The 13167-nt window shown below is 40.5% G+C and overlaps 1 protein-coding gene across 11 annotated transcripts in view; it reads left to right on the top strand.

Moving 5' to 3' along the window:
- Nucleotides 1-13167, top strand: part of LOC110537414 (ATP-dependent chromatin remodeler CHD4) — a 68137-nt gene that overhangs the window by 19778 nt on the left and 35192 nt on the right. For all 11 annotated transcript variants that reach the window (XM_090191787.1, XM_090191812.1, XM_090191796.1 and 8 more), the window contains exons 13-18: nucleotides 3728-3939; nucleotides 5799-5930; nucleotides 6179-6278; nucleotides 6392-6583; nucleotides 7059-7259; nucleotides 7391-7528. In XM_090191787.1, the coding sequence (XP_090047913.1) occupies nucleotides 3728-3939; nucleotides 5799-5930; nucleotides 6179-6278; nucleotides 6392-6583; nucleotides 7059-7259; nucleotides 7391-7528 (975 nt within the window). The remainder of the gene's footprint in view (nucleotides 1-3727; nucleotides 3940-5798; nucleotides 5931-6178; nucleotides 6279-6391; nucleotides 6584-7058; nucleotides 7260-7390; nucleotides 7529-13167) is intronic.

Here is a 13167-nt window from a genome sequence, read left to right as displayed (position 1 = left end):
GGCGGTGGAGAACACGGAGGACTTCCCTCATGGTTGTACCCAGTTGTGCCAGTTGGTTGTGGTGTTGGTGGAGTAGATGACGCTGTTCATTGACCGTCTAGAAGAAGGTTTTTATCTTCTGCTGCTTCCATATTGTGAGGTGGTATTCTGTAACGTATATGCCGGGAGTCAGGAAACAGGTGTAGAAGGTGAGTTTAATAATCAAATCAAATGTTATTGGTCACATACACATGGCTAGCAGATGTTAATGTGAGTGTAGCAAAATGCTTGTGCTTCTAGTTCCGACAGTGCAGTAATATCTAACAAGTAATGTAACAATTCCCCAACTACCTAATACACACAAATCTAAAGAGATGGAATAAGAATATGTATCATGACACAAGGTGAGACCCAGATGCAGACACAGGAGGCAGATGGTTGGAGTCTTACAATATTTATTAATCCAATCAGGTAAAGCAAGAGGATGGTCGTGGACAGGCTAAAGGATCAAAACCAGTTCAGAGTCCAAAAGGTACTGAAGGGCAGGCAGAATCAAGGTCAGGGCAGGCAGAATCAAGGTCAGGGCAGGCAGAATCAAGGTCAGGGCAGGCAGAATCAAGGTGAGGGCAGGCAGGATGATCAGGCAGGTGGGAAAGTAGTCCAGAGTCAGGCAGGGGTCAAAACCTGGAGGACTATCAAAAAGAGAATAGCAAAAGGAGTACGGGAAAAACACACTATACCGACATTTCGCTTGTTTGATTGCCTTGCAGAGGGAACAACTACACTGTTTGTATTCGGCCATATTCTCAGTCCTCTTTCCATGGTTAAATGCGGTGGTTCACTCTTAAAGTTTTGCGCGAATGCCGCCATCCATCCACGGTTCTGGTTAGGGTAGGTTTTAATAGTCACAGTGGGTACAACATCTCCAATGCACTTCCTTATAAACTTACTCACAGAGTCAGTATATATATCGATGTTAATCTTTCAGTCTGCCCGGATCATTTCCCAGTCCGAGTGATCAAAATAATCTTGAAGCGTGGATTCCGATTGGTCAGACCAGTGTTGAATGGCTTTAGTTACGGGTACATCCTGTTTGAGTTTCTGCCTATAAGACGGTCGGAACAAGATGAAGTCGTGGTCGGATTTGCCCGAAGGGAGGGCGAGGAAGGGCCTTGTATGCATCGCGGAAGTTAGAGTAGCAGTGATCGAGTGTATTGCCCGCGCAAGTGCTCCAATCAATATGCTGATAGAATTTAGATAGCCTTGTTCTCAAATTTGCTTTGTTAAAAACTCCAGATACAATAAATGCAGCCTCGGGATATATGGTTTCCAGTTTACATAGAGTCCAGTAAAGTTCCGGCGTGGTGTCTGCTTGAGGGGGTATATACACAGCTGTGATGATAACTGACGAGAATTCTCTTGGGAGATATTATGGCCGGCATTTGATTCTAAGGAATTCTAGGTTGGTGAGCAGAAGGACTTGAGTTCCTGTATGTTATTATGATTACACCATGAGTCGTTAATCATGAAGCATACACCCCCGCCCTTCTTCTTCCCAGAGAGGTGTATATCTCTGTCGGCGCGACGCATGAAGAAGCCCGGTGGCTGAACCAGCTCCAACAACGTATCCCGAGATAGCCATGTTTCCGTGAAACAGAGAATGATACAATCTCTGATGTCTCTCTGGAAGGCAACCATTGCTTTAATTTCATCTACCTTGTTGTCAAGAGACTGGACATTGGCAAGTAGTATACTCGGAAGCAGTGGGTGGTGTGCACGCCTACGGAGCCTGACCAGGGGGCCACTCCGTCTGCCTCTTCTGCGGCAACGTTGTTTTTGGTCGGCGTCTAGGATTAGATCTACTGTCCTGGGTGGTGGTCCGAACAAAGGATCCACTTCGGGAAAGTCATATTCCTGGTCGTAATGATGGTAAGTTAGCGTTGCTCTTATATCTAATAGTTCTTCCCAACTGTATGTAATAACACTTAAGATTTTCTGGGCTAACAATGTAAGAAATAATACATAAAAAACTAAATACTGCATAGTTTCCTAAGGACTCGAAATGAGGCAACCATCTCTGTCAGCGCCATCTTCATGAAACGATACAAAATAACAAACATGAGAAGCGTACTGAACATGAGAGAAAACAATACCACCTAATGACTGATGACAACTGAGGGCTAAATAAAGGGGGCGAAATCAAGGGGAAAATGATGGCCACGTGTGTGTAATGATGAGGAACAGGTGTGCGTAATATAGTAGCCAGTACCGGTGGTTAGTAGACCGGTGATGTCGCGCGCTGGAGGGAGGGAGCTGAAGTAGGTGTGACAATATGTTTATAAGTCCCGTGCCATTATTTTATTTGACATGATTTTATAGTAAGAAGGATATAATTGAAATTAGCTGAATAAAATAGAAAGGAGATTTTTCCCATTTATGAAGTGGCTATGTTGAGCGAAAAAGTGATCACTTGAAACAATAACTCTCAAATATGCTAGATTTGAGAGTTATTTGGCAACTTTAGTTGTGAGTGATACAAACCATAGAATGTCTCAGAAATCAGGCTGCTTTGGTTTTATAGCGGAACGTGCTTAATATGAGCAGCTGAGACAGAAATATAAGAGTGTTGGGTCAGTAACCGAAAGGTTGCTGGATCAAATCCTGGGCTGACAAGGTAAAAAATCTGTCGTTGGGCCCCTGAACAAGGCAGTTAACCCACTGTTCCCCAGTAGGCTGTCATTGTAAATAATAATTTGTTCTTAACTGACTTGCCTAGTTAAATAAAGGTTAAATTAAATATAGATTTAAAAAAAAAATAATAATAATAATGCAGTCCACACTCAAAGGCAATTACTCACATTTGTTAGGCTAGAGCCATGAGTACCAGACATCTTAAATCAGTTTTTTTTATGTTAGGCTTTGAAACAACATCCACAACAACCATGTTTTATACTGTTTCAACCTGCTGTTAAACTTGTTTCTTCAAATCATCACAGTGAGGTGAGTTTTAAAGGTATGAGGCCTTCTGTTTTGATGACAAGTGTTTGATGTGATTTCCCATTGCATTTGCTTTGATGTCAGAGTGGTTAGAGGGACAATAGAGCCCTGAGTACCAGACCATTAGGACCTAAATGAGGGACAATAGAGCCCTGAGTACCAGGCCATTAGGAACTGATGGAGAGACAATAGAGCCCTGAGTACCAGGCCGTTAGGACCTGATGGAGGGACAATAGAGCCCAGAGTACCAGGCCATTAGGACCTTATGGAGCAACAATAGAGCGCTGAGTACCAGGCCATTAGGAACTGATGGAGAGACAATAGAGCCCTGAGTATGAGGCCGTTAGGACCTGATGGAGGAACAATAGAGCCCTGAATACCCGGCCATTTGGACCTGATGGAGGGACAATAGAGCCCTGAGTACCAGGCCATTAGGAACTGATGGAGGGACAATAGAGCCCTGAGTACCAGGCCATTAGGAACTGATGGAGGGACAATAGAGCCCTGAGTACCAGACCATTAGGACCTGATGGTAGTTGGGTAGTAAGTTGGGTACTACCAAAGCATGTCCAGAGTGCATAAAAGGATTACATGGAATTTTACTGCCGTCATGACTGCTGGTGTGGCGGTAATACGGTCACTGCAACAGCCCTAGGCTCAATGTCTTCATCCTTATGTACTAAATAGAGAGTAGACTCATCTTTTTACCCTCTTCACTCTTTTCCCTCTCTCCCTCCCTCCCTCCCCCCAGTTGGAGCTGAACTGCCAGGTGATGTTCCGTAACTACCAGAGGAAGACAGACATGGACGAGCCCCCGCTGGTGGACTTCGGAGGGGAGGGGGACGATGACAAGAGCACTAAGAGGAAGAACAAGGACCCCCTGTATGTTCACATGGAGGAGGAGTTCTACCGTTACGGAGTCAAGATGGAGTGGCTCATGATCCACCGCATCCTCAACCACAGGTAGCGCACACACAGGCACCTGGGATACACACGCTAACACACACACACCTGGGATACACACGCTAACACACACACACACCTGGGATACACACGCTAACACACACACACACCTGGGATACACATGCTAACACACACACACCTGGGATACACACGCTAACACACACACACACCTGGGATACACACGCTAACACACACACACACACCAGAGTAACACACGCTAACACACACACCTGGGATACACACGCTAACACACACACCTGGGATACACACGCTAACACACACACACACCTGGGATACACACGCTAACACACACACACACCTGGGATACACACGCTAACACACACACACCTGGGATACACACAATAACACACACACACACCTGGGATACACACGCTAACACACACACAAGCCTGGGATACACACGCTAACACACACACACACCTGGGATACACACGCTAACACACACACACCTGGGATACACACGCTAACACACACACCTGGGGTACACACGCTAACACACACACACAACTGGGGTACACACGCTAATACACACACACCTGGGGTACACATGCTAACACACACACACCTGGGGTACACATGCTAACACACACACACCTGGGATACACACGCTAACACACACACACCTGGGATACACACGCTAACACACACACACCTGGGATACACACGCTAACACACACACACACCTGGGATACACACGCTAACACACACACACACCTGGGATACACACGCTAGCACACACACACACCTGGGATACACATGCTAGCACACACACACACCTGGGGTACACACACTAACACAAACACACACCTGGGATACACACGCTAACACACACACACCTGGGATACACACGCTAACACACACACACACCTGGGATACACACGCTAACACACACACACCTGGGATACACATGCTAACACACACACCTGGGATAAACACGCTAGCACACACACACACCTGGGATTCACACGCTAACACCCACACCTGGGATACACACGCTAACACACACACACCTGGGATTCACACGCTAACACACACACCTGGGATAAACACGCTAACACACACACACCTGGGATTCACACGCTAACACAATACAGCATAAGGTAACATACTACCTCCTAGAGGTAAACGCACACCTTCTTAGGCGAGGTGCTGGCTAGTTGGAGTAGAAAACTTGAAAATAAAAGAGAGCCGCACACTCTAGGAGCTCAGATGCAAAAATGTAATTACCAACGTTTCGACAGCCAAGCTGTCTTCATCCTTGTATGATCACAAACACTGCGGGATGACTTGTTTATATAGTGTCAAAAGACACAGGTGTCTGTAATCATGGCCAAGAGTGGCCTAATATCATTGGTTAATTATCAAATATTAAAATGGCATACAAAGAACAGCATACAAACAACAAATGGATAGCATACGCTCATAAATTAATTTGTCTACACAAGCTTACAAACAATTACAATGACAAAGTCACAATAATCACAAGAATGGCTTCAGATCAAAGTCTACGTTGAGACCGAAGGGAGCAAGGGTCTTTAAGTGAAAGATCCAGGCAGCCTCTCGTTTTAACAATAAATTATCAAGGTCACCCCCTCCCCCAGGGAGGGTGACATGTTCGATGCCAATATAACGCAGAGACGAAATTGAGTGGTCTAACGCAGAGACGAAAACATACTACCTCCTAACACAGGCATGTCATACTCAGTTCTGTAAAGGAAAAGGCTGTTTATTTGTTGTAGAAATGGCAATAGTTTGTTTAACACCTCTGTATCCTATTAGTATCAATACAGATGTAAACCATAATATCATCATTCTCCTTCCCCTCCTCCTCTCTCCAGTGTGGATAAGAGGAACAACGTGCACTACCTGATCAAGTGGAGGGATCTGGCCTACGACCAGGCCTCCTGGGAGAGTGAGGAGATGGACATCCCAGAGTATGACCAATACAAGCAGACCTACTGGAACCACAGGTACACAGAAACACGCACGCACACACTCAACAATACATGCACAAAAAACTCAGATAACTATAGTAACCTATAGCAACCTATAGTAACCTATAGTAACCTATAGCAACATATAGTAAGTAACCTGAAGCAATAATCTAATCCTCTTCACGTCTTCCATCTTTCTCTACCTACCCCCTCTTCCATCTCTCTCTCTCTCTCTCTCTATCTATCTCTAACTCTCTCTCTCTCTCTCTCTCTCTCTCTCTCAGAGAGTTGATGTTGGGAGATGAGGGCAGGCCTGGTAAGAAGCTGAAGAAGATAGCTAAAGTGAAGAAGAGTGAGAAACCCCCTGCTAACCCTGTGGTGGATGTAAGTACGGGTACTTCCTTGTTCCTTTTCATGCGAATCTTCCAAATCTTCCATTCACATTGATTCATGATTCTGCTCTGTAATGTAAATGAAGATTTCCACTTCCCCTCCAGCCCACCATCAAGTTTGACCATCAGCCAGACTACCTGGACACTACAGGGGGAACGCTGCACCCCTACCAGCTGGAGGGTCTCAACTGGCTGCGTTTCTCCTGGGCTCAGGCCACTGACACTATACTGGCTGATGAGATGGGTCTAGGCAAGACTGTCCAGACTGCTGTCTTCCTCTACTCACTCTACAAAGAGGTGTGTTGGTAGGGTCTGTATTGGGGTCTGTGTGCTGGATAGGCAAAAGAATGTGGTCATCTGATTCCACAGCGATGTGTTTCAGAGTGTGTGTGAGAGAGAGAGAGCGATATCCTGTGTGTATGTAAGTTTGTGTCTCTCGTCCAGTCTGCCTTCCCTTGTCAATAATTTCAGTGGGGGTACTGCCAAACCCTGGGCAAACAATAAAACCGCCCATTAAAGGGATCTAGTCCAAAAAGAGGGACTCTGTCCTAAAGGCAGGCTGGGACAAATGCAAGCAAAGTCCACCTAGTCTTATCAGAAGGCTAGGTTGAGTTATTACCCTACTGCTAAATACCTAGCGACGTGAATGATCAGTCCAATGTTAGGGGATAAGGGCAGAGCATCTAAATCAGACTTAGACACTTCTCTTTTCTGATTCACCTGAAGTGTTTTACTCACTCACCTATTAACCCCTGACCTTCCACCTCTCCAGGGTCATTCAAAGGGCCCGTTCCTGGTGAGCGCCCCCCTGTCCACCATCATTAACTGGGAGAGAGAGTTTGAGTTGTGGGCCCCGGACATGTACGTGGTGACCTACGTAGGAGACAAGGACAGCAGAGCCGTCATCAGAGAAAACGAGTTCTCCTTCGAGGGCAATGCCATCCGGGGGGGCAAGAAGGCCTCTAAGATGAGGGTGAGAGACGAGTGGGATGGGAGGATGGGGAGACTGATAAGGTGCTGTCATGGTTGTTATTGTTGTTCATTATATCTTTGTTGTTACCCCCTAATCCTTTGCCCCCTTCCTCTCTTTCTGTCCCCCTGCAGAAAGACTCATCAGTGAAGTTCCATGTCCTGCTGACGTCCTATGAGCTGATCACTATAGACCAGGCTGTGCTGGGCTCCATAGACTGGGCCTGTCTGGTGGTGGATGAGGCACACAGGCTGAAGAACAACCAGTCAAAGGTCAGACACACACCAGTACAATAACCATTATAGTCATAACAAGTAACCAGTACCATAAACATTAGAGACATAACCAATACCATGACCATTATAGACATAACCAGTACCATAACCAGTACCATAACCATTATAGTCATAACCAGTACCATAACCACTATAGTCATAACCAGTACCATAACCATTATAGTCATAACCAGTACCATAACCAGTACCATAACCATTATAGACATAACCAGTACCATAACCATTATAGTCATAACCAGTACCATAACCACTATAGACATAACCAGTACCATAACCATTAGAGACATAACCAGTACCATAACCATTATATTCATAACCAGTACCATGACCATTATAGATATAACCAGTACCATAAACATTAGAGACATAACCAGTACCATAACCATTATATTCATAACCAGTACCATGACCATTATAGTCATAACCAGTACCATAACCATTATATTAATAACCAGTACCATAACCATTATAGTCATAACCAGTACCATAACAAGTACCATCACCATTATAGTCATAACCAGTACCATAACCAGTATAGTCATAACCAGTACCATAACCATTATATTCATAACCAGTACCATAACCATTATAGTCATAACCAGTACCATAACCATTATAGTCATAACCAGTACCATAACCATTATAGTCAATAACCAGTACCATAAACATTATATTCAATAACCAGTACCATGACCATTATAGTCATAACCAGTACCATAACCAGTATAGTCATAACCAGTACCATAACCATTATAGTCATAACCAGTACCATAACCATTATAGATATAACTAGTACCATAAACATTAGAGACATAACCAGTACCATAACCATTATATTCATAATCAGTACCATAACCATTATATTCAATAACCAGTACCATAACCATTATAGTCATAACCAGTACCATGACCATTATAGTCATAACCAGTATCATAACCATTATAGTCATAACCAGTACCATAACCATTATAGTCAATAACCAGTACCATAACCATTATAGTCATAACCAGTACCATGACCATTATAGTCAATAACCAGTACCATGACCATTATAGTCATAACCAGTATCATAACCATTATAGTCATAACCAGTACCATAACCATTATAGTCATAACCAGTACCATGACCATTATAGTCATAACCAGTACCATGACCATTATAGTCATAACCAGTACCATAACCAGTACCATAACCATTATAGTCATAACCAGTACCATGACCATTAGAGACATAACCAGTACCATGACCATTATAGTCATAACCAGTACCATAACCAGTACCATAACCATTATAGTCATAACCAGTACTATAACCATTATATTCAATAAACAGTACCATGACCATTATAGTCATAACCAGTACCATAACCAGTACTATAACCATTATAGTCATAACCAGTACCATAACCATTATAGTCATAACCAGTACCATAACCATTATAGTCATAACCAGTACCATAACCATTATATTCAATAACCAGTACCATGACCATTATAGTCATAACCAGTACCATAACCATTAGAGACATAACCAGTACCATAACCACTATAGTCATAACCAGTACCATAACCATTATAGTCATAACCAGTACCATAACCATTATAGTCATAACCAGTACTATAACCATTATAGTCATAACCAGTACCATAACCATTATAGTCATAACCAGTACCATAACCATTATAGTCATAACCAGTACCATAACCATTATAGTCATAACCAGTACCATAACCATTATAGTCATAACCAGTACCATAACCATTATAGTCAATAACCAGTACCATAACCATTATATTCAATAACCAGTACCATGACCATTATAGTCATAACCAGTACCATAACCATTATAGTCAATAACCAGTACCATAACCATTATAGTCATAACCAGTACCATAACCATTATAGATATAACCAGTACCATGACCATTATAGTCATAACCAATACCATAACCATTATAGATATAACCAGTACCATAACCATTATAGTCATAACCAGTACCATGACCATTATAGTCATAACCAGTACCATAACCATTATAGTCAATAACCAGTACCATAACCATTATAGTCAATAACCAGTACCATAACCATTATAGTCATAATCAGTACCATAACCATTATAGTCATAACCAGTATCATAACCATTATAGTCAATAACCAGTACCATAACCATTATAGTCATAACCAGTACCATAACCATTATAGTCAATAACCAGTACCATAACCATTATAGTCAATAACCAGTACCATAACCATTATAGTCAATAACCAGTACCATAACCATTATAGTCATAACCAGTACCATAACCATTATAGTCAATAACCAGTACCATAACCATTATAGTCAATAACCAGTACCATAACCATTATAGTCAATAACCAGTACCATAACCATTATAGTCAATAACCAGTACCATAACCATTATAGTCATAACCAGTACCATAACCATTATAGTCAATAACCAGTACCATAACCATTATAGTCAATAACCAGTACCATAACCATTATAGTCAATAACCAGTACCATAACCAGTATAGTCATAACCAGTACCATAACCATTATATTCATAACCAGTACCATAACCATTATAGATATAACTAGTACCATAAACATTAGAGACATAACCAGTACCATAACCATTATATTCATAATCAGTACCATAACCATTATATTCAATAACCAGTACCATAACCATTATAGTCATAACCAGTACCATGACCATTATAGTCATAACCAGTATCATAACCATTATAGTCATAACCAGTACCATAACCATTATAGTCAATAACCAGTACCATAACCATTATAGTCATAACCAGTACCATGACCATTATAGTCAATAACCAGTACCATGACCATTATAGTCATAACCAGTATCATAACCATTATAGTCATAACCAGTACCATAACCATTATAGTCATAACCAGTACCATGACCATTATAGTCATAACCAGTACCATGACCATTATAGTCATAACCAGTACCATAACCAGTACCATAACCATTATAGTCATAACCAGTACCATGACCATTAGAGACATAACCAGTACCATGACCATTATAGTCATAACCAGTACCATAACCAGTACCATAACCATTATAGTCATAACCAGTACTATAACCATTATATTCAATAAACAGTACCATGACCATTATAGTCATAACCAGTACCATAACCATTATAGTCATAACCAGTACCATAACCATTATAGTCAATAACCAGTACCATAACCATTATAGTCAATAACCAGTACCATAACCATTATAGTCAATAACCAGTACCATAACCATTATAGTCATAACCAGTACCATAACCATTATAGTCATAACCAGTACCATAACCATTATAGTCATAACCAGTACCATAACCATTATAGTCAATAACCAGTACCATAACCATTATAGTCAATAACCAGTACCATAACCATTATAGTCAATAACCAGTACCATAACCATTATAGTCATAACCAGTACCATAACCATTATAGTCATAACCAGTACCATAACCATTATATTCAATAACCAGTACCATGACCATTATAGTCATAACCAGTACCATAACCATTAGAGACATAACCAGTACCATAACCACTATAGTCATAACCAGTACCATAACCATTATAGTCATAACCAGTACCATAACCATTATAGTCATAACCAGTACTATAACCATTATAGTCATAACCAGTACCATAACCATTATAGTCATAACCAGTACCATAACCATTATAGTCATAACCAGTACCATAACCATTATAGTCATAACCAGTACCATAACCATTATAGTCATAACCAGTACCATAACCATTATAGTCAATAACCAGTACCATAACCATTATATTCAATAACCAGTACCATGACCATTATAGTCATAACCAGTACCATAACCATTATAGTCAATAACCAGTACCATAACCATTATAGTCATAACCAGTACCATAACCATTATAGATATAACCAGTACCATGACCATTATAGTCATAACCAATACCATAACCATTATAGATATAACCAGTACCATAACCATTATAGTCATAACCAGTACCATGACCATTATAGTCATAACCAGTACCATAACCATTATAGTCAATAACCAGTACCATAACCATTATAGTCAATAACCAGTACCATAACCATTATAGTCATAATCAGTACCATAACCATTATAGTCATAACCAGTATCATAACCATTATAGTCAATAACCAGTACCATAACCATTATAGTCATAACCAGTACCATAACCATTATAGTCAATAACCAGTACCATAACCATTATAGTCAATAACCAGTACCATAACCATTATAGTCAATAACCAGTACCATAACCATTATAGTCAATAACCAGTACCATAACCATTATAGTCATAACCAGTACCATAACCATTATAGTCAATAACCAGTACCATAACCATTATAGTCAATAACCAGTACCATAACCATTATAGTCAATAACCAGTACCATAACCATTATAGTCAATAACCAGTACCATAACCATTATAGTCATAACCAGTACCATAACCATTATAGTCAATAACCAGTACCATAACCATTATAGTCAATAACCAGTACCATAACCATTATAGTCATAACCAGTACCATGACCATTATAGTCAATAACCAGTACCATGACCATTATAGTCATAACCAGTACCATAACCATTATAGTCATAACCAGTACCATGACCATTATAGTCATAACCAGTACCATGACCATTATAGTCATAACCAGTACCATAACCAGTACCATAACCATTATAGTCATAACCAGTACCATGACCATTAGAGACATAACCAGTACCATGACCATTATAGTCATAACCAGTACCATAACCAGTACCATAACCATTATAGTCATAACCAGTACTATAACCATTATATTCAATAAACAGTACCATGACCATTATAGTCATAACCAGTACCATAACCAGTACTATAACCATTATAGTCATAACCAGTACCATAACCATTATAGTCATAACCAGTACCATAACCATTATAGTCAATAACCAGTACCATAACCATTATAGTCAATAACCAGTACCATAACCATTATAGTCAATAACCAGTACCATAACCATTATAGTCATAACCAGTACCATAACCATTATAGTCATAACCAGTACCATAACCATTATATTCAATAACCAGTACCATGACCATTATAGTCATAACCAGTACCATAACCATTAGAGACATAACCAGTACCATAACCACTATAGTCATAACCAGTACCATAACCATTATAGTCATAACCAGTACCATAACCATTATAGTCATAACCAGTACTATAACCATTATAGTCATAACCAGTACCATAACCATTATAGTCATAACCAGTACCATAACCATTATAGTCATAACCAGTACCATAACCATTATAGTCATAACCAGTACCATAACCATTATAGTCATAACCAGTACCATAACCATTATAGTCAATAACCAGTACCATAACCATTATATTCAATAACCAGTACCATGACCATTATAGTCATAACCAGTACCATAACCATTATAGTCAATAACCAGTACCATAACCATTATAGTCATAACCAGTACCATAACCATTATAGATATAACCAGTACCATGACCATTATAGTCATAACC

The sequence above is a fragment of the Oncorhynchus mykiss genome, chromosome 2 (genome assembly GCF_057628025.1).
Source record: "Oncorhynchus mykiss isolate SJ-2025 chromosome 2, ASM5762802v1, whole genome shotgun sequence".
NCBI lineage: Eukaryota > Metazoa > Chordata > Actinopteri > Salmoniformes > Salmonidae > Oncorhynchus > Oncorhynchus mykiss.
The sequence above is the reverse complement of the archived record's forward strand: the minus strand, read 5'-3'. Positions and strand labels throughout refer to the sequence as shown.